The 21,071-nt window shown below is 53.8% G+C and overlaps 9 protein-coding genes across 9 annotated transcripts; 3 read left to right on the top strand and 6 right to left on the bottom strand.

Moving 5' to 3' along the window:
* Positions 1–2,716: 2,716 nt before the first annotated feature.
* On the bottom strand, positions 2,717–3,395 carry G647_00386 (uncharacterized protein; the record flags this gene model as incomplete). The annotated part of the gene is made up of 2 exons (XM_008723789.1): positions 2,717–3,245; positions 3,313–3,395. The coding sequence occupies 2 exons, from the start codon at positions 3,393–3,395 to the stop codon at positions 2,717–2,719; spliced, it is 612 nt and encodes a 203-aa protein (XP_008722011.1).
* A 1,317-nt stretch (positions 3,396–4,712) lies between these two features.
* G647_00385 (uncharacterized protein) lies at positions 4,713–5,462 on the bottom strand (the record flags this gene model as incomplete). Its single annotated transcript, XM_008723788.1, has 2 exons — positions 4,713–5,277; positions 5,335–5,462. 2 exons carry the CDS (start codon positions 5,460–5,462, stop codon positions 4,713–4,715), a joined length of 693 nt encoding a protein of 230 aa, XP_008722010.1.
* A 235-nt stretch (positions 5,463–5,697) lies between these two features.
* On the top strand, positions 5,698–7,051 carry G647_00384 (uncharacterized protein; the record flags this gene model as incomplete). The annotated part of the gene is made up of 2 exons (XM_008723787.1): positions 5,698–5,847; positions 5,903–7,051. 2 exons carry the CDS (start codon positions 5,698–5,700, stop codon positions 7,049–7,051), a joined length of 1,299 nt encoding a protein of 432 aa, XP_008722009.1.
* Positions 7,052–7,658: 607 nt separating this feature from the next.
* Positions 7,659–9,585, bottom strand: G647_00383 (uncharacterized protein; the record flags this gene model as incomplete). The annotated part of the gene is made up of 2 exons (XM_008723786.1): positions 7,659–9,302; positions 9,358–9,585. The coding sequence occupies 2 exons, from the start codon at positions 9,583–9,585 to the stop codon at positions 7,659–7,661; spliced, it is 1,872 nt and encodes a 623-aa protein (XP_008722008.1).
* A 1,127-nt stretch (positions 9,586–10,712) lies between these two features.
* On the top strand, positions 10,713–10,868 carry G647_00382 (uncharacterized protein; the record flags this gene model as incomplete). Its single annotated transcript, XM_008723785.1, has 1 exon — positions 10,713–10,868. The coding sequence occupies one exon, from the start codon at positions 10,713–10,715 to the stop codon at positions 10,866–10,868; it is 156 nt and encodes a 51-aa protein (XP_008722007.1).
* Positions 10,869–11,316: 448 nt separating this feature from the next.
* On the bottom strand, positions 11,317–12,216 carry G647_00381 (uncharacterized protein; the record flags this gene model as incomplete). The annotated part of the gene is made up of 2 exons (XM_008723784.1): positions 11,317–11,760; positions 11,806–12,216. The coding sequence occupies 2 exons, from the start codon at positions 12,214–12,216 to the stop codon at positions 11,317–11,319; spliced, it is 855 nt and encodes a 284-aa protein (XP_008722006.1).
* An 857-nt stretch (positions 12,217–13,073) lies between these two features.
* On the bottom strand, positions 13,074–18,448 carry G647_00380 (uncharacterized protein; the record flags this gene model as incomplete). The annotated part of the gene is made up of 4 exons (XM_008723783.1): positions 13,074–15,662; positions 15,715–16,946; positions 16,991–17,570; positions 17,618–18,448. The coding sequence occupies 4 exons, from the start codon at positions 18,446–18,448 to the stop codon at positions 13,074–13,076; spliced, it is 5,232 nt and encodes a 1,743-aa protein (XP_008722005.1).
* A 221-nt stretch (positions 18,449–18,669) lies between these two features.
* Positions 18,670–19,266, top strand: G647_00379 (uncharacterized protein; the record flags this gene model as incomplete). Its single annotated transcript, XM_008723782.1, has 1 exon — positions 18,670–19,266. The coding sequence occupies one exon, from the start codon at positions 18,670–18,672 to the stop codon at positions 19,264–19,266; it is 597 nt and encodes a 198-aa protein (XP_008722004.1).
* Positions 19,267–19,480: 214 nt separating this feature from the next.
* Positions 19,481–20,912, bottom strand: G647_00378 (uncharacterized protein; the record flags this gene model as incomplete). The annotated part of the gene is made up of 6 exons (XM_008723781.1): positions 19,481–19,544; positions 19,597–19,728; positions 19,777–19,939; positions 20,012–20,532; positions 20,579–20,699; positions 20,753–20,912. The coding sequence occupies 6 exons, from the start codon at positions 20,910–20,912 to the stop codon at positions 19,481–19,483; spliced, it is 1,161 nt and encodes a 386-aa protein (XP_008722003.1).
* Positions 20,913–21,071: the final 159 nt, after the last annotated feature.

The raw sequence follows: 21,071 nt of genomic DNA, 5'->3' as shown, positions 1-21,071 counted from the left end.
GAGAGGATGGAAGTAAGGAAGATGTTTGATGGCACAGCGAGGGATGGAGAATATGGAGGAAAGAAAGAGGACGGATGAGAGGGGAGGAAGGAGATGTTTGTAGTCGACGACACGAAGCACATGCTTGCCAAGAGTCATGACGACGACGACGACGACGACGCAGTGACAACGTGTCTCCGACAGCGTCGCCTGATCACTAGGCTATCGTCGGCCATCGGGGCCTCGACCCTGAATGACGTCGATATCGCTGTGGTCATCGACTGGTACAATTCACACCAGTGGGGTTCATGAGCCAGAAGGTTCCCATGAGTGACATTGTGTTTGTTGGCATGTGCAAGAGAGGAAGGAGTCTGGTCGCATGTGACAGCTGGACATCAGAGTCGTTTCTGAAACTTACTGGAGACAGGGAGAACCTGAGATAGAAGGTTAGCTTTGTCAATATAACTGATGTGAAGACAAGCACTGAAGTACCGAAAGGTGCCGAAAAGGTTACCAGATCTTCGGGGAACAACTGATGCTATCAAATATCCACCAGAACTCTGGGCTTCAGCGGCTACCAGACTGTATACAGGATGTGAGTGATGACTGTATATATTCGTTGTGTTCATGTTGTGTTGTGAAGAGTGAAGGACATGGAGAAGGCTGAGCCCCTTATAGCCGAAGCCACATGGTGAATTGCCAAAAGCGCAGCAACAGTACAAACAAAATCCCGCTTGTTGTTTGTCAAAGGCAAACGACGAGCTATGTCTCGTTTGGTTGACAGTGCTCGGGTTTCATACTCACAGAAAGGAATGCAGGGAAGGACAATGAGGCACTCGTCGGATTCAACCTGTGTCCGCAATTACTAGAGTCAGCAACATCCCCAACAAACACGGTATGACGACAGATCGGCTCAAAGGCGGGAGTGTGCAGTGCTGAAATGTTTGCCTTGCCATAGGATGGGTCGATGGACATACCTTGCTTGCTTCGTGCGAGTGGCGTGGAAGATACGAAAGCGTGAGGGCACAACAGGAAAAGGAAGCCGTTGTAGGCTCGAGACCGAAGGAGAGTACAAAAATTCAGGAGACTGGTTGTGGCGAGGAGTTGAAGAAGGAGGAAGAATAATCTTAGGTGGAAGAAAGATCGACGAAGAGGCAGAAGCTTCCAATGGTGTAAGACGATAGCTGTTGATGGAGATATGAGAAAGAGGACGAATAGTCCCAGATAGAAGAGATGTTGACGGGGGGAAGATGGTCGGATAGGTTAAGAGGGTAGTCGTTGTAGAAGGACTGACGGAGGAACAAGGATGATCTTGTGTCGAAAAAGGCTTGGCGAAGAAGGAAGGATGTTCTTCGTCGAAGAACGGTCGACGAGGCAGGAAGAATTGTATGTGCCGAAGAGAGGTTGACGAAGGAGGGAGAGTAGACTTGTGTCGAAGAAGGTTGAGGAAAGAGGAAGACTCGTCTGTGTTGACGAGAGGTTAACGAAGGAATGAGAATAGTCTTGTGTCGAAGAAGGATAATGAAGGGAGGAAGGATGGTCTGTGTCAAAGAGATGTTGACGAAGGAGTGAGAATAGCTTTGTGTTGAAGAAGGTTAACGAAGGAAGAAGGATGGTTTGTGTCGAAGAGAGGTTAACGAAGGAGTGAGAACGGTCCTCCGTCGAAGAAAAGGTCGACGAGGGAGGAAGAATGGTCTTGTGCCGGAAAAGGTTGTCGGAGGGAAAGATCTTGGGTCGACGTAAGGTTGACAGAGAGGCAGAAGGTCCAAATACTTCAAGAGAATAGTCGTTGACGAGAAAATGACGAGAAAGAAGAATGCTCCCGGCCGAAGGAAGGTTGACGGAGGAGTGAGAGGGAGACCCGAATAGTTCACCTCAATTCCTGAAAGCAAAGTAACGAGACGCTGACGTCCTGCCGAGACTGTAGGGACTCAAATAGAACACAATCGATCGACTCAACTGTGTCCCCTGGATGACAACCTGATGACGAGAAAGAAAAAGAAAGATTGAAGATGTGACAACACATTCGACTTGGAATGAACAATGCAACTCAGATTGAACTGAGCTCAGAACGAACCAAGAGAGATCATTGGGCTCCCAAATAAGCTTATTTGTGGTGTGGCCGGCGATTGGGTGATGGGGAAAAGGAGCTTGGAGGGGTTTGCAGTAAGACCTCTGCTTCGGGGGATTTCATGCCAAGTCTGGGGTATTCTCAGAGTCTCGCTGATATCGGGTGGCTTGCTGTGTTGATTCGAACCCACGGGGGAGGCGAGGGGGAAGGGCTGCTGCGAAATGGAGCAATTCAGTCAGCATAAAGTATTTGCTCGACACTGTTCAGCGAGACCACCGTCTTGAACCTGCCTGCGCCTGCGCTGGAATAACCATGAGATGCAATATTCCACTTGACAGCTCAAGAATGTGAAAGCTTGTCAGTCATCGCTAGGGCGATGAGATGGTGAAGTGCCACCCAATCAGCTCTAAGTGGTGGAAGCTCGTTTGTGATCCCCGGGGGGAAGAGATGTGTGAAGAGCCGCTTTGGCGTCGCCATGCCGACAAGCAAACATCCGCCCACGGCCCTGGACAGCGACAACACTAAGCAACAAACATTGTCATATTGATTGTCGGAAGTCGCCACCACAGCGCTGCATCAGCACAAGAATAAATTGCACGTCGGCAGGTCTCTTGCACACGTTGGGAGGAGTGGCCTTGTGTTCTGAGAGAACCGCGGTTGTCAGTCTCAGCCTGTCCAGCGCGGCCCGAGTTTCTTGATCCGTTCTTCATTTTCTGTCCTCCAAGCGACATACTCAGGTTTCTCGTTGCCGTCTTCATCGTGGATGTTGTAGCAGAGTGTCGACCACAAGATCAGCTGCTGTTGGAAACCTGCGTTGGGCCGGGCCTTGGAACGGCTGCTGCGGACATAGCGGAATGCGGTGTCGTAGTTCAGGTTCATCTCCTCCATGACGAACGCAATGACAACGGCTGCCGACCGTGAGATACCTTTCTGACAATGGACGAGGACTCCGCCGTCGTTGTTCTTCAGGCTGGTCCCGATGAAAGTGCACGCTTCTTTGAGGATGCTGAGCAGGTCGCAATTGGGCAGGTCGCGGATCTTGACCAGCTTCAGGACAAATTCTGATTCGCGTCCAGGAGGAACTTTCGGTTGTCTGTCGGGGTTGTCAATGATAGAGAGGACATATTTGATCTTGGGGCGATCCAAGCCTGGCGCGCAGTAATTCGGACTCAAGACTGCTGCTGCGGTATGGATGCTGTCGGAAAAAGATCAGCCTGGCGCTGTGCTGAAGGTGTCTTGCGCGTGAAATCACGTCCACTTACTCTGAAAGATACAGGTTTGGGAAGATCTTGTCTGGGATGAGTGGCGCTGTTGTTGTAGAGGGACCCGCGCAAGGGCCCGACATCTTCACGGTGGCTGTGGCTGTGGCTGTGAAAGGACTCCTGATGGGGTGCGATTTGGAAACGACATTGCTGACGCGTATTTGGGTAGATGGCGAGGACCTGGACGGCGGTGACAGTGCCAGCATCATCGTGATAGCTCTGCTGCCGCACTGGCACGTGTAGACTGTGACTTCACTATCCAGCAAAGGCTACGAATTGGGCAGATAATCCAGCCTTGGGAACCACTGTCCCGGTCGACCATCTATCTTTTGATGATGGGGATCAAGCTGGAAGATTTGCGGCATCTTGAACTTCTTACACGCAGGTCCGGAGACCAGACCAAGATCGCTGTAGCCATATATCAACAGGCTTATTGCACGAGAGATTACGGTCATGGGGGATGCAATCACGATGGGGCGATGAGCAGACAATTCGGAAGCAAAGGAATCAACGGCCGGTGATGCTATTGATGGGCAGACCCGGTGCTAGAAGACCACGAGACGGCGAAGTCAGGTTGCGCGAACGGAGCACGGGGCGACAGAGACGCAGCCGCTTGGTCCACCCATCTCGATCACGAATCATTCTAGCATTTTCTCAGGTCGCTTAACTCTGGGCAGGACTCCGATTCCCGAGCACGATACGAGTCAGACGGCAGAACTACGTAATCTTGCCCGTCCTCCAGGTTCTACTCAGCATCTTGTCCAGAAATAGGCACCGGGCCCAGGCACGAGTCCAAGGCAAAAGAGACTTCATCGTACTCATACTGTGCACTCGGTACATTCCTGACGGGATGGTTGGGATTGAGAAGTTTGTCCATCAGTCGGAGCCGCTTTGAGACTTCGGAGCTCCCCGGTTCTCCCTAAGGAGTAGGAGGTGTCCCACCACACAGTCACCCAGCTGATCGCCTCAATACTCGCACACTTCGTTGTAAAAGCGTCCGTCCCCTCGAGCCTGGATGAGCAGTCGGCCTCCTTCCGGAAGCCGCTGCACCTTGCAGCTCAGCCTTGCAGTTGGGCCTGTTCCCATGCAGGGCCTGATCGAGGCTGCAACCACCCAACGCAGCAAGATACGGCGCCATTTCCAGTGGGATGCCTATCCATGAAGCGAGCAAGTGACTTGTGCCACAGACACCAGGGAGCCGCTCCTGGATAATTCCCTCTCGTGCTCCTGAATTCGGTCAGGTTTACCAGGGCAGTGAGCGCAGGTGTCGGGTTCAGTGGCACATTTTCTCTCCTCCAAGCACAGCTACCCGTCACCTGAGTGTGCTTTGCAGGATTCATGTATCGGGCTGGCCCAAACCACACATAGTCGGAATTCATTGCTCACGCCAGACAGTCTTCTCAGCTTGTGACTTCGCCGTGGCTCGCTTTCCATTTCTTTAACCTTCGACCAATATCCCCTTCCGTCTGTTGCATTGGATTGAGTTTGCGATCCCGCACCATAGACTTGATATCATCGCCATGCTTCTCTACCAGCCTCGAGATCCATTCTTCCTCCCTTTGACTTTGTTGTCTCGGGCGCTTCTTTGCTAGCAATTCCTCCTCTTTGGCTGCTTGTGCTTCCAGCTGCGCAACAACATCATTGCCTGGTTTTGATGTTGAGTCTGGGGGGGTCTCGTAATCCATAATGTCGTTCAAGGGGTCGTTAAGGGGATTATCCTCCTCTTCCTCGTCCTCAGGCCTGATGATTCGGACGATACGCCCTGTCTCTGGGTCCCTCTCGACCTGTACCTCCTGTGTCAATGGATTTGCAGGTGCCAGGCCAGCTATTGCAAGCGAATCTCTCTTGGAAGCTGCGTTGCTGGTGCCCGTGTTCGCCTTCTTTTCTGTGCCACCGGTCGGAGCATTCAACTTAGACGACAAGCCTAGTCGCTTATAGTTTTGCGACATGGTGAGTTTGCGGTCCCTGTAGACGTTAGCCCTTCTGACCAGCTGTCCCGGAGAGACTACAGCAATTCCTCACCAATTTTTTGCAATTGTCTCATTGCCCAGGAAATTTATCTTCTTCTTGCCTGCTTTTGTCCGGTTGTCCTTTGGTCTGGCCTTTGAGATAGAAGACCTGTTCTTCTTTTTCTGTCTTTCACGACCCATCTTTGCAGAGGTAGAATGTCTTCTGATGCTTCTGTGGAGGTTGTCCTTCAAGAGCCACGGAACAAAAACCTTCAGTTTCGCACTCCATACTTGCGCAGTCGCTTTGAAGACGACCGAAGATCAGCCGGTTATCGATAACGGCGGCCCCTGAATATTGACATGACTTGCATGTCCTTGCTGATGCCCTTGGGAATTGTCGCGTGCTGTTAGCGAACAAGGGCAACTGAGAGCAACAATGGGTTTCCCGACTTTGGCTGCAGGGGGCTTGCAGAAATATGCGTTCTGCGCAGTTTTACTTGGCCTCGTGGTGACTGTCTGCGCAGAAGCGGTGGTTGCCAAGGACGTGGGCTTGCTGACACCCGACGAGATCGAGGAGAATCTGCAGGTATGTTGAACCATCCCAACCTCCTCTAGGCCAACAGCTCATTCTGGGGCGATAGCAATGCGCGTTCGTACAGTCTCTGAACGAGCACAAAGTCAAGAACCAGCCGAGTCAAGCCTCGTTGACGACCCAACTCTTCGCCTACCTGTTCCCCTCGTCCTCACCAGCCATCAACGCCCTCCTGGCGACAGCATACATCTCGGGCCCGCCAAACTTTCTGCTGGCATTATGTCCGCCGAACATCGACCCCTCGTCGCTAAGCATCATGGTGGCATTCGCGGTAGGAGGCCTCCTAGGAGACACTCTTTTCCACCTCCTGCCCGAGATCTTTCTCGGTGAAGATGAGCACGACCGCGTCAAGTTTGTGATTATCGAGCCCAACAGAAACCTCCTCCTCGGAGTCGGCATCATCGTCGGTCTCGTGGCATTCATGGCCATGGACAAAGCATTGCGCATCGCCACGGGGGGAGAAGGACACAGTCACTCGCACGCCCAAGAGAAAGATCACAGTTCAAGTTCAGCGACAACCACATCCTCGACCACGACCGCAGGAGCAGCAGCAGCGAACGGGGATCTCAAACAGCGCAAACCACCCTCCTCTGCTCCGGGCACATCTTCCCCCCTTGCTGCTGCTGCTCCTCCATCCAGCACTAACCCTCAAAACCCGTCCGTCAAGCTCGCGGGCCTCCTCAACCTGATCGCCGATTTCACACACAACATAACCGACGGCCTCGCCCTCTCGTCGTCCTTTTACGCCTCTCCCGCCCTCGGCGCCACGACGACCATGGCGGTATTCTTCCACGAAATCCCGCACGAGGTAGGCGACTTTGCCCTGCTCATCCAATCCGGCTTTTCGAAGCGGAAAGCCATGGGCGCACAATTCGTGACAGCCGTCGGCGCCTTCTTGGGCACGGGCATCGGCATTTTCGTGCAGGAGTTCGGCGGCTCCTCCTCCTCCTCCTCCTCCTCCACAGCTGGAGATGCTACGGACGGCGCGGCCAGAGGTATTTGGGGAACCAGTCTCAGCTGGGGAGACATGTTACTTCCCTTCACGGCAGGCACGTTCCTGTACGTCGGCACGGTGGCCGTGATTCCGGAATTATTAGAGACAGGTCCTCATAAAGGGGAAGAGTTGAAGAAGACGGCTCTCCAGTTCGGGGCCATGTTCCTGGGTGCGGCCATCATGCTGGGGATTTCATGGTCGTGAAGTGCATGCTGCATGCTGCATGCATGACTCAACGACAGGCAAGCCCGGGGATCGGATAATATATCTTTATTGTAAGAGCGATCTATTCGTGTCTAGCGAAACGTGTAGATCAAAAAAGGATGGTAGACGGAGGGCCAAGGGTAGGTAGATACTCCGTACACACGTACACACGTACACACACGAGATAGATTCCTCAAACGGCAAGAACTTTGAAAAATGGTAAAATCAAACATCTACAGGACAGGACAGGACGGGACAAATGAGGCTTGTCGTGAGGTGGTCCACGGGGGTGATTGAGTCAATACTCCGGCCTCGTCCTTGGATGTTACGCGGCCTGTTGTCAATTGTCTGCGGCATCACACAGCAAGGCATGGGAAATCGGAACCTTGAGCCAAGAGGACTGTCTTTGGAGGGGAGCGGTCTTCGCTCGTCAGTGACCATGACACTAGGTCTGCTACTTGCCATGCCCGGCTATTGACGAATGGACGGTACACACCTTCCTACACGCTGCTGCTGAACCATGTACCCCAGTGGAACTCCGGGAACATAAGAAGTCGCAAATGCTCCTGTGTAGTCAGACAATTCTGCCTCTGTTCCGTTCCATCATTCATTCGCCTTTTGGAACACCCTCAGACCGCATCAGCACCCTCACCAAGCCCAGTACGCACCCTGCCCATTCGGCAAGACTCAAGGTCTGCGTGTACCCGGTGCCTATCACGCCTTTACAAACTTCCCATCCGTGCCGACTAACGGGATACTGCAACTTTGGCGGAATTCTGGTCTTGATCCCCAGTAGTCTGGCCCACCAAGCGTCTTCACACACGGCTTTGACGTTACACAGCGCCCTGAGTCCTTCTTCTCCTCCGAACCGGCCGTACCCTGAGCCTTTGACTCCGCCAAAGGGCAGAGACGTAGCGTAGTAGGCGCCAAAGTCGTTGACGGCGACCATCCCTGCTTTGATGCCTCTGACACATTTGTCGATATCGGTCGGGTTGTGCCCGAAGACACCCGCACCCAAGGCGTAGGGGGTGGAGTTGGCAATGCGGATGGCGTCATCGACGTCTTGGGCTTTCATGAGCAGGAAGACGGGGGCGAAGAGTTCCGTTTGCGCGATGTCCATGTCCGGCGTGACATTGCTGAGGAGTGTCGGTGCGAAGTACGTTCCATCAGGATATTCCGGGTGATGATACTGCTGTCCACCACAATGGAGTATAGCGCCCTGAGCGACAGCCGAAGCTATAAGCCTCTCGAGACGAGGAAAGCTGCGAGAGGATATCATGGCGCCCATGTCTGGTGGGCTGTCGGAGGGCGAGTCAAGCACCGAGCCCGGTCGCATGAGCTTGATCTTTGGTAGAACCTGAGAAAGGAGCTTGTCGTGGATGTGTGGTAGTGCGATGACACGCTCGATGCCGATACAATTCTGCCCAGCAGATTGGAAAACTCCACGCATAACGATGGACACCACATCATCGATGCCTCGGATCGTCCTGGCGTCGTCGAGTATAATGGCAGGATCCTTCCCTCCGAGCTCCACAGTGACTGGGATCAACGCCTTCGCTGCAGACGCACATACCTTATGGGCAACTTCTCTGCTGCCTATGAAAGTGATGTGGCCGATGTTGGGGTGACGTGTAAGATGATCCGCGACGTCTGGCAGACAAATGATGTTCTGCACCAGGTTTGGATCGTGGCCACACAAGCGCAAGGCTTCTTGGATAATGGACAAAAAGTAGCTCGTGCTCCAACAAGTCTGTTCGCTCGGCTTGACCACGATTGCATTACCCGAGAATAAGGCTGAAATGACGGGTGAGATGAAATTGTGGAAAGGATAGTTCCAGCTCACGCATGCTGCGACCACACCCAGCGGCTCGTAGACGACAGAATTGGACTTGTAGGACATGAGGAGATTTGTGGGTCGTCTCGATCTGCGCAATGCCTTTTCACCATGTTTGATTGTCCATTGCAGCTTCTCGACTGTGACGAGTATCTCGCCGAAGCAAGCATCAATCTTCGTCTTCCCAGAATCGCGGCAGCACGCCGTCACGACCTCCTCTTGGTGGTCGATGATGTATCGCAAGAGTGTGCGTAGAACGCGTCGTCGTTGGGAGAAGCTGGTCTGGGACCATGACTTCTGCGCTTTCTCGGCAGCTGAGATGGCGGCATCGATTTGAGACGCGTCTGCTGGATCGATGGGATCCCCTAGGCGATGACCATCTGCTGGAGAACGGGGGTAGATCCGACCATTGGAGACCTGGGCGCATAGTAAGCGGATGCTGTTTGAATGAGTGAGTTATATCCAGACCTACCTCTTCTTTTTGGGCATTGATGTCTTCACCGTCGCCTGAGCACACGGGGCTGTTGCGCAGCCATACCGAGGGAGGGTTGCCCTTTACCAGGACATCCGGCAAAAGTAACGCATTCTCAGACAGGAAGCCACCAAAGACGAGAGCCAATGCAATGACGGTAAGGACTGAGCAGAGCAAGACCGCGATCGGCTGCCCCTCAGTGAACCGTCTTCCCAGCACGTCTTCCATCTCCCATGATGCTTTTGTGCAACGGCGATCTTAGATTGGCGTTGGAGAAAACTCCTTGCACCGCCACCTCCAGTTTTCTCGGCACGCATGCGGCTGAACATTTCCAGCCACAGACAACCACAGGAAGCCACAGACAGCCACAGACAGCCACACCAAGACTCAGAAACGCACTTTTCCCGGATCGAGATCCTGGGCAAACGCCACAGACGCCACAGCTATTTCCGGTGATCGACAAGGATAAGTCGGCGCAACAAGACGCACGGGCCAGCAGATGACGTCGGCACGACGCCTTATCCGCCGCTCTTCCAAGTTTTTGTTCCCAAACCGGACACCGACCTGACGTCTCACTGGTGGCGTGCTAAGATCCTTGCCCTTCCTGGTTGCCGTGATTGCGAAAGGGCTGTTTCCAGTGGCAGAATTAGCGTAACGACAACCCCGTCAGGAGGGCATTTCACCATGGGCTGGCGCAAACTCGTCGGTTGGCCAGGTGAGATGGTCAGCCTCGCTACCAAGTATGATTCGACATTCCCGGCTCCTTGAGATCACCAAGGACGGACTCCGACGTCATGCGCGTTCCCTCGATATCTGCCCATCGGCTCGTATTGGTGGATACGACGAGCACGAGGTTGGATGCAAGCGTCTAAGGCTGAGTGTGGTTAGAAGTGGTACTAGGCGAGAGTGAAAGACAAGCAGCAGTGATGCGTATGTTGCACGTACTACCGACGAGGAGGATGCATGGGCCGGTTGCGATGACGATGGCGTCAGGCAAAGTGATAACAAAGGGAAACCACCAAGGCGACCAGCTCTTCACTTCCATCCTCGTACCCCACTCTGCCCTCTGAAGCTTCTAGACAACCTTGTAAGACATACAAATACTCACCCGTCCACCCTCTTGTCCAACCATTTACTCCATACTCAAGACACCACAAACAAAAACTCCCCCCTACACAGCCATACACCAATAACCAACACCAACCAAACATCTCAGAACATCCTAAGCTCAGTCACAATGGGTGCCGTCGTCTCTTGTGTATGTCCTCCTTTTCACCCTCTCGCCCGGTGCTAGACCTCACACTAACCCGCTCTCACAGTTCGAATCAATCTGCCGAACCATCGGTTCCGTGCTGATGGCCATTGTCAACGGCATCGGCTCGATCCTGACCGCCATTATCAACGGCATCGTCTCACTCTTCGACATCATCATCTCCTGCCTCACCTGCGGTCGTCGCACGCGGACACACAGATCGACGCGTACACGGACTCACACAACGAGTAGAGTCTAGTCTGGTCCGTGGTTATCCGGAAGCACCAGGGAAGGTGTTCCCGGACATCGAAAAGCCTTTAAGCAGGAGTTGACGTGGAAGGCTTTCTGACGAGGAGAAACCCACTCACGGCAAGAAGTATTGGATAAACAGCACTGGTGCCTCTCTCGTCGAGGAGGCCAAGGAGCTGCGGCAGGGATGGAGAGCGGGCCATCAATCACGTTTATGCTTTGCATACCACTTAGTACCCTTGTATCACTAGTCCTTTCCTACGACGATACCCGATACCGTCTCGACGGCTCTGCCCCAGCTAATAGAGAAGAAATGATAATGAATTGACCTGGACGACTGTCACTTTGCTGTGTGAACCACATAATTGTCAAGATCTCGATTCTAGTAATGTCGCTCCCATCCCCTCCTGACTCCGCAGTTCCTGGTATTGTACATTATGTTCGACGGGCAGTCAAATCTAACTGCTAAGACTGACCATCTCCCCCTCCCACTTCCCCTTTCCTCCCTCCACAGCCTCCCTCACCACGTGTTCCCAAACCCACTGCGCGACATCTCCCCTCTTGATACTATACCCTACGGCCGGCTTCTGTTCCGTGCCCGCCCGAATCTTTTCCAACCCCACCACATCTCGATAATCAGCCGGCGAGTTGTCCAGCGGCGTCAACAATGTCGGCCTGATGCCCACAATGGCGCGGAACAAGCGATTCTGCTCGGGCGTGAGGTGGGCGTCGGCATCCGCGCGGTAAATCTCCTCCATCTTCTTCTTGTCCGCGTGCGGAACCGTGAGGATCTGATGATACAGAAAGCGGATCCAAAAGGGGACGTCCTCGGGGCCCCTGGTGACGCCGGTCGTGGAAATGAATGTCAAGAGGGGTAGGGGTTGGGGTTTTTGCAAATGGTCCTTTCCGCCGTCCTGCTGCTGCTGCTGCGTCTCGGGCGCATGGACTGCAGATGCACTTTCGGCGTATATCTCGGTCAACGCCCTCGTGAGCGTCGCGGCCGCGGTCTCGCACACGTGCGGATCATCGAGCGTCGCGAACTGGAACGGCCGGCGCCATTGGAACTTGAACCCCGGAGCGCCGCCCAGGCCTGTCACAATCACGCAGGGGAGGGTGTGGGGTCCATGGGCCGTGAGGGCGCGCTTCACGGCCGTGACGTCCAGGGCGTTGCCCTGCACGATTGTGAGGTTGTTGAGGAGGTCGGGCGCGAGGTCCTGGCGGAGGAGTTGGTCGCGCAGCTTTTGCGGCGTGCGCACGAGGGCGATGGCTCGGTGGCCTGCGAGGAGGGTGTGGATGAGAATGCCGTTGGCGACGCCGCCGGTTGCACCAAAGAAGGCGACAGTTGGAGAGGCGGACATGGTGGGATAGATCTCGATGTTGGTAGTTAAAAGGGTTGAGACCGTGTATGCGGATCGGGGGTCGGGTCGAAGTTGAGTCTACTGGATGTGCTGTGTTTTGTTGCGGTCGCGGCTGCTGCTGCTGCTGCTGTCGGAGTGTCTTCCTGTGATTTTAGCAAGACCACAGCGGTCGGTCACCTACAGACTTTATACAAAAATATCCAGGATACTCCCTTTCATGTTCGCGCGAGTCTCGCCCACCTGAGGACGCCAGGTTACAGCGGCGGAGCGATTCATGATGCGCAAGGCGTCCACGATAGAAGAGGCTGAGGGTCACAGGCCTGTCAATCATGGAAAGAGTCAAACCGACGCACAGTTGCGTTAAGTTGAGCGCCAGGTTCGAGTCCAGGCGACAGTACTGTAGACCATGGACGGGGGCATGAGGGAGTAAAAGGCGGGAGAATTTCAGCAGACACGGAGCAATAGTCCGTCCGGCTGAGCAGCTGCATTGCTCCTATTGGTTGAGAAAGTTCCGAGCACGAGTTGATTGGTCTGCTCGGACACCCTTCGTTTTTAGGCGGCCGAAGCTTGTTGTCGAGGCAGTCTACGCGAGAAAAGTCTGGCTGTGGGACGGAGTACAAAGTACATTCTGTGTGCGGGCGAGTAATGGCTGAATGCAATTAGAGGGCAGCTCCAGCCCTGCCACCTGGGATCTAGAGGTGGTCAGAAGCGTTCGGTGACTCCAACCAATCTCCTCGATCAGGCTCCGCAACGTACGGCTGCCTCCAGGGGGCGATATACAGTATATCATCTTGGTTGGGATCGCCACCTGTTTCGTGGACCAAAAGAAACAACTGGAGATTCATTTCAGTACATTATCATCGCTGAGGCACCACTGCGGGCAAGTCCACCCTCGCGCAGGACCGGATCAGGCGATCCCACACCTTGCACGCCTCCTCATGCTCCTTCTTCATCGTCAAGGTCGTCTGATCGCCTATGATGATCAAGCCGGCCTTAGCTCTGGTCAGCGCAACGTTGAGCCTGCGCATGTCTTTGAGAAACCCAATCTCTCCTTGCAAGTTACAGCGCACGGTCACAAAGATCACGATATCTGCCTCTTGGCCCTGGAATCCGTCAATGCTAGACACGGTGAACCCTCCGCAAAGCTGTTTAAGCAGGTCTGCCTGTCGTGAGTAAGGCGTCAGTATTGCGATCGAGGGAATTTGCGGCTCAGGCTGCTTCTTGCCTTCGGCAGCCTGCGTCACCGCCGGCATCGTGGTCAACAACTGCAATGTCTCCTTGCATATCTTGGCTTGAGTCTGATTGACCTTGGACTTCTTACCGTAATCCTCCGGGTCGTGACATTGGATGAAGACTGCTCGCCTCGAACGATTCGGCTCACCCCTGACGTTGGGTGGCGATTTAGGCCAAGGGAAGCACGACGGCGGTGGTTGGATCGAATCACAACCGGATGCGGTCAGTAGGCGCCCGTCATAGAACTCTGCGGAAGGGAACTGGCAGAGGCTGGGATGCATCCGATATTGAGTGTCCAGCATGGCTGTTGCGATGGCGCCGTCGGCCGTGTTTGCGGCCCCCAGCCACAGTCGTTCCATAAGGGATACATCAAAGTCCACAACAGCTGCATGAGGACTGACAGTAGCCCTCAGTTGGACGTGATCTCCCACGAGGATCGACCGCTGGCAACCTTTCACTAGAGGTATGAGGGAGGCTGGTTCCGTCTGCTGGGATGCTTCATCAATGATGACTGTCTCAAAAGACTGGTTGCGAAGTAGACCAAGAGCTGCGCCGACACAAGTAGTGAAAACCAGCTTCGACTCGGAAATTCTTGCAACGGCCTTCCGCCTCACGGCTGGATGCTGGTTGAGATCCTTCCCAAACATTGCATCACACGTGTATTCTTTCAGGTCGTCCGCGACCTTCATCAGCTGGAGGAAACTGGTCAGATTGGTCAATATACAGAGCAAAACGCATACCTCCGTAGAAACTCGAAGTGGCTGCGCCAAAGTTGAATCCGCCTTCAGGGCTTTCTTGACGTACTGCCGCAGCACATTGTCCACGGCATTATGCGTCGGAGCTGTGACTAGGATCCTTCCGGGCTGATTCAACTTCAGCAGCCTTCGCAACAAGGCGATGATTGTCGTAGTCTTGCCTGTGCCAGGTGGGCCCCAGAGACACGTAAGAGGAGAACTCGTAGACACAACAACGGCCCTGCTCTGACTCTCGTTCAATCCCTCAACCAGTTCGACTGTCTGCTCGTAGATTACGGGCCTAGTTTGGGTCATACTTGTCCAGCCGATCATCGGATTCAGTAGAATCTGGGCAATACCGCAAGAAGTATCTCCAGTGGGAAATAGAGCTACGAGTGCCTCGGCCATCGCCTTCGCACCCACGAACGGCACACAGCACTTCATCTCGAAAGCAGTTTTGTCGACCCATATCGGAGGCTGCCAGAGGCATTCAAATTTGACCTCGTTGTCGGAAGCCGCCTCTACCAGTACGTCAAGGGTTGTAGGCTGTGTGGCCCTGGAATTTGGGGGTTCTTTCTTTGCGACAAATCGTACATGGTCCCCAACAGCAAGCCTAGAGAGCCTCGGTGCGTCTATACGTCGCTGGCTTCTCAGCATGGACACATTTCCGCTCGAGCCTTTCACCGGTACCAGTAGCCATGAACCAGACTTGGATAAATTACTCTCGTTGGCCTCGGCACAATGATCGAGCACTATGCCGAACATGTTGCGCAAGAAGTATGCAACAGTATGAGAGTCATGGTCTTTTATTGTGTGAGCGACGGCGTCGCGGCTTTCCATGAGAATAGTGAGCAACAAGTCTGGATTGGTGATTGCCATGGATGCAGTCTCTAGCAAACTTCGTGCCGCGGCCAGACCTAAGCAGATGTCTTCGCGCAGAATGGCAGATATATGCCCGAGGACCAGCTCTCCCATCCTGTTTCCGGAGAGGACAAGCGCACGGAGAATGGTGAATACCTCTCGTTGTAGAATGGCGATATATGGTATTGGTAGCAAAGACCACGGACAGAGGCGAGCGAGGTATACCGCCATACTCGGCTTGTAGTGAAGGAACTCGATAAGTTGACTGACGTGGTCGGGCGAGCATCGTTTGTCTTGGTCTCCTTCAGCGATTGAGCCGAGAAGACGGCGATATACCTCTGAGACAATATCAACAACGTCATACATATAGCAGAATTGAAGGAGTTCCAGCAATTGAGGAATCGTTGCCTCCAGGACAATGGCGAACTCCTTGCGCCTCACCACACGGTCAAGGAAGTCGCTGTGCTGATTCCAATCGACGTCTGTGAGGCTGGGCAAGCTGTCCGTTGGCTGTCCGTCCGGGAAATTAGAGAGGACATTGAGGGTGTCGATACTCTCAAGCCACAGATCCAGGGCTCTTAACGCGCGAACATCTCTATTGCTGATGACATACAGCTCCTATGACACTTTAGCAACAGACAGTGAATAGGTCTGAGAATCAGTAACCCACAGCATCAGTAACAGGCTCTCGGTTGGTACGCCCAATATGGGTCGCAAGCTGTGAACTGAACTTGCCCAACGCTATGCTGACTCTCCAGTCGCAATTGATCCCATCCTCAATTGTCTTCTGGCGAGCGCGTGCCTTGTTGCCTGTGCCTTCAACATTACGATAGGCGCTGTCATCGTTTGCAGACTTGGTGAAGAACACAAAACTATTGCTGCGATGAGTCTCGTAGAGCTGCATGACGGTCTCATCGTAGTAGAACCGGTAATTCTTCTTTGTAGGGACTGCCCTGCGATGTCCGGCCTTGTCCTTGTGTGAATGAGGAAAGGCAAAGAGCCGGACAGTGTCATGCACAACATTGTCTTCGTCCTTCTCAATCGGTCGTGGAAAGTAGATTGCGATACTCAACCGCTCGCTCAGCCGGAGGACGAGAAGCTTCTTAGCAAATTGGTGGAATGTCTGTCCCACGACTGCCATGAGCTTCCGGAGCGGATCAGACACAGAATCAAATACACATTTCCAGTGCAGAGATTGATAGTCGAGTCGAAAGGCTCGCAGGTCCTCAGACGTGAGAATGTTCGATTGAAGGAGGCCATTCTTCATGAAAGACGCGTATTCGGCCGAAGGGGGCAGTTCTGACAAAATCCAAGCCTGTTCGTCAGCCGCGAGTTTCGTGCTATCGAAGAAGGTCCAAAACTCTTCAAAAGGAACACGATTCTTTCGACACCAAGCCAAAGTCAATTGCGCCAACTCGAAGTCCGAGAAAGGAGTGGGGCTGGTAAGGATGAATTCCATCATATTGCGATCGGCACTGCCCAGGACTTCAATATCCGAGACTCGCTGTCTGGCAACGGTGGTGGGCGCCACCGCGGCTTTGACTCGTTGGCAGTGTTCCAGGGCCAGCTCATGTAACGTGTCAAGGATGAATGGCCCAGTTGCTGGTGAAGCTTCAGGAGGATCAAGTAAACGATCGGGGATTTTGATCCGATTGCCGTCAACACATTGTGAAAACAGGCGATTTAGTTCCTGGCACTGCGTTGAATGGGGACCTGAGACGCGTGCCCATCCAAGATATAGTTTCTTGACTCGGCCGAGGGACATGTTGTTGTAGCCGGCGAAATACGTGATCAGATCATCCCTTGTGATAGGTGAGAATCTGATAGCCTCCTTCGTTCCGGGGTACTCGGCTGCTTCAGAAAGAGTCTCTGGAATCAAGTCCGGGTCCCAGCACACAAAGACTGGCTCGGGTCAGTGGCAAGTTTCCACGTGAGCCATCACTTACACGTGTCGCCGTCCAAGTCTCCCCCCGACATCAGGTCAGCGGTGGGTCTTTTCCCCTGTGTGGAAAAGACCACGCAGTCTACGAGATGATTGAGTTTCGGGTTTTCGACAGCCTTCAGCTTGCGAAGGTCACCGGGATGGAGACACGGATTCCTCGAGATCAGCACATTCGCCCCGGTGATGGTCATGGGAGCTCCGCTTTGCTCTAGCGTCACACGCACGAAACATTCGTCTGGTTTGAGCACGCCATATGGGTCACATACTCCGAACAAGAGTCGCGACCTCGGGATCAAGATCCGCGTCTTTTGTTCTTCGCGCTTGTTGACCATCTTGTCATACTCTTGTGCCAGGAGCTTTCGAATGCCGGATTCGGCCTGTTCCATGCCCTCAATCAGAAGTTTCTCGGCCTGAGAAGCCTGGCCAAGAGAGCTCAGGAGCCGAAAAGCACATCTAGGGTCAGTCCGCGATTGCTCCAAAACGTCGTGGTATTGTCTCAGTTTCTCAATGAAGACTGCCGCTTCGACACCGAGAGAGTGGAGCAGAAGCACGATCTCGTCGTTCAGATACCCATAGGTGTAAGGCTGTGGTCATTTAGATATTGCATTGGGGGGTAGGGAAAGTGCTTCACCTTGGAGTATTCCACGACAGCAAAACTCATATCAGTCGTTCCACTAAACTTCTTCATCGACTTCCGTAGCTTCAGCCAGAGACCCTTCTCTATACGGGGTTCAAGGGTGACGACGCCTTTATAGCCCCTGTATCGGATCTGAAGCACGGAGGGATGGTACCGGCGATCTCGGAAGATAATAGGCTTCTTACTGGCAAGCAAACGGATGAAATCTTTCGAAATAAGGCCACATCCGTCAGTGAATATGAACCCATCTCTTTCAACATCGTCAATGTCTTGACACCTACTAGCCGGCACGTCTTGCACAACGTCAGTGGTGGAGAACAACAGGCCAATACGTTTCGCCTTCTTCGCCACGGTCTTGATCTTCTTGAAGTCTCCCAAGGCCTCAACCTTCTTGCCCACCTCTTCCTTTGTACCCGCCAAGAGGTAGCAGGAGCGCGACTTGAGTTGACTATTACTGTGTCCAAAGAACGAGTATCGTATGTCATTGATGATGATGCCAGCCGTTAGGAATCTTGTAAGGTAATCGACGGTCTGTTTGGGAGTCGCGGGCAGCGATGGATCTCGGGTATCGTATACCGGCCGAAAGTCTGATATGCTGACCTGGATCAGATCCTCAAGGCGATGTTCTCGAGTGGCACGATTCTTTGGAGTAGGACTCCAACGCAGGTAGATACCCTGGTCTGAAGATGAACAGATTAGCGTTACGGCTTTGATCCGTCCAGCCTGATGGCAGGTTTCAGCCTTGGGTAGGTTGGGGATGTTGTATCGCCATGCCGAGTCCGTGATGGAAATGGTTTCCTGCAATGTATACTTAATACGCTCCATGGTTTGACCTCGACTAGTCTAAGTCGTCTTGGACATCCGCCGGTGAGGCAGAGCAGAGATTCAAAGAGGAGGCTGACACGTGATGGAGAGAGGTGTGGCTGCATATGCGTGTGCAGGGGCCCTTGTTTGCCAGATCATCACCACCCCTCCATGTCGGGATTTATGAGGCGACCTCCATTTCAGCCTATCATCCTGTGGTATGCTGGAGTCTTCCCTGAGCAATGGAGGGTTCGCGGTCCATCTATATCATCGGAGCCCAGTGTACGGGCAAGACGACCTTAGTAGAGGACGTGGCTGAGGCGCTCCGAACCCAGGGGGCCGGGCCCTTCGCCACCATCAAGGAGCTCGCTCGTGGCATCCTGAACACAGCCAACATAACCAGAGATGACATCCGAGCAGGAAACGCAGGAGCAATGGAGTTCCAGAAGCTTGTGCTTGGCGCGCAACTCAACGAGGAACTCGATCGGGAACGTCGTGGCCTCATCGTCTCAGACCGATCTGGGATCGATCCCATCGCCTACGCAACGCTGTACGGCCCACCCGAAGTTGCCAGGGACCTGCTCGAGAGCGACGCTTGGAGGGTTCTCAGGGAAAAGATGCGGAAAGGGCTCATCATTCTCTGTGAGCCGGTTCGAGAGTGGCTGTTTGACGACGGCACGAGATTAATGCCAGCCGATGACGCCGAGTGGTATGAGCTACATACCGTCTTCATCCGCTTGCTACAACAGACTGGCATAACATATGAAGTGGTGCCGGCGACATGTACGTCAAGAGAAGAGAGAGTTGCCCGGGTGCTCGCGCGATGGAGGATCAAGTGAAGCAACTAAATCAAGTGAAAGTGACACGGCCTTTCAATCTTTGGCGCGTGGCGCGTCTGCCTTGGCGCCCACGACAACGACACCAACACCTAATTAATTCGCAGCAGCCGAGCGAGGACTTCCTGCCATCTCATTCAGAAGGAAATTGTGGTTTATTTGCTGCGTTGAGGCTTCCATTACAACACGAATATTCTACAAGCTGGAAATGATGCGATCAGTGTGCTGCAGTAGTAGCACACACCCATCCCGACGGCGGTGTCTTGACAGTTGACGTGATCCTAGAGTGACGTTAGCCAGGCGCCTCGGAAAGGAGGCCAGTGTACTACTTACGTTGCCCATACGGTGGAGGTTGTCCAAACAGTCTCGTACGTGCGAGCAGTGCGTGTGCGTGTGGGCGTTGGAGCCGTGATGGTGACCGTGGTCTTCGCCTTGCCACTGTAAGCCGTGACCGGTGGCGGCGTACTGGCACCGAGGTCAGCGACGGCTAGCACACAATCTTCGGTGACTTACATAGTGGTGGTGGTTGTCGCATTTTCGGTATCAATCTCGGTGCTTGTGGGTGCTGTGACAGTGGTGTACGATGAGACAGCCTTTGCAGTGTCGACCACCGTCGTGGTACACATATCTATAGTCATCAGCATCTGCTGGGGTGTCAAAGCACGGCAGACCGTACCTGGACCAGTATCAACCGGAGCGCCGGTATCATCTCGTCGATGCATAGCCAGCCTGTGACCTCCCCAGCCACCCCAGCCGCTGCGGCCATTTCCTGGCCTCTGGAACTGCCTTGTCCATTGCCGAGGAACCATGCTGATTGTCGAAGCGGCTGCTGCAAGGGTAGCCTTGGTGGGCCGGATGGTACATACTGGATCCTTCGAAGGTGTTTGAGTCTGGCACGAGGTGGTGACGGTAGTAGTGGAAACGGTCTTGGAGAAGACCCTCGTGGTGCGCGTCCGTGTTGAGGTCGAGGTCCAGTATACCGTTGTCTGAGCCGGGCTGGTCGTGATGGTCCGGGTCGAGGTGCTTGTGGGGACAGTGACGGTAGAAGCAGGCGCAGTGGTTGAGAAAACGTTGGTGATGGTCGAAGTTATCGTCGTAGAAGGCGTCGTCGTGACCGTGAACGTGGCAGTAGGCGTGGATGTTACTGTCACCGGTGGTGCGGCAATGATCGCGAATGACCGCATGTATGCGAAGGTCAAGCCCTCCATAATGGCAGTCCACGTTCCCGAGAACATGTTGTTCCTGGTCAATTCGTTCCCGGCGACATTACTGAGGGTGTTAGCGTCGGATGTGCACAAGGTATCCCATGGCTTACCATATCGACACCATATCTTGTCCATCAGGCTGCACTCCTATATCGGAGCAGAAGTACTCATCGCCATTGGGGTCAATGAGAATCGGCGTGACCGCATCCTGGACATCGCTTGGCTGGCAGCCTTGTCATTGTCAGATGCCAGCAGACTGGCCTTTGCACGGGCTGGCAGCTTACCAAAGAACTCCGTGCCGAAGGTGAAGTATGATGTCGACGTCGTGTTGATACAATAGGGTCCTCCGCCATCCACGAAGTCATAGCCATATGAGAGGCAGTCTGCGGCACTGCGGCCTGACAGAGCAAGCAACGCAAAGACAAAGGCGGCTGAGGAATGCATTCTGGAGATACAGGACCAAAAGGCGATGTGGGAGATGCCAGCGGGAGACAGAAGCCATCGTCCTATATGAAGACGGAGACCGCAAGGCTAGGCTCGTCGATGGTAGCGGAGATCAAGGGTCAGCCCCTTCGCAGCAGCATCATTGTGACTGAGACAAAA

The sequence above is a fragment of the Cladophialophora carrionii genome, assembly GCF_000365165.1.
Source record: "Cladophialophora carrionii CBS 160.54 unplaced genomic scaffold supercont1.1, whole genome shotgun sequence".
Lineage (NCBI taxonomy): Eukaryota > Fungi > Ascomycota > Eurotiomycetes > Chaetothyriales > Herpotrichiellaceae > Cladophialophora > Cladophialophora carrionii.
The sequence above is the reverse complement of the archived record's forward strand: the minus strand, read 5'-3'. Positions and strand labels throughout refer to the sequence as shown.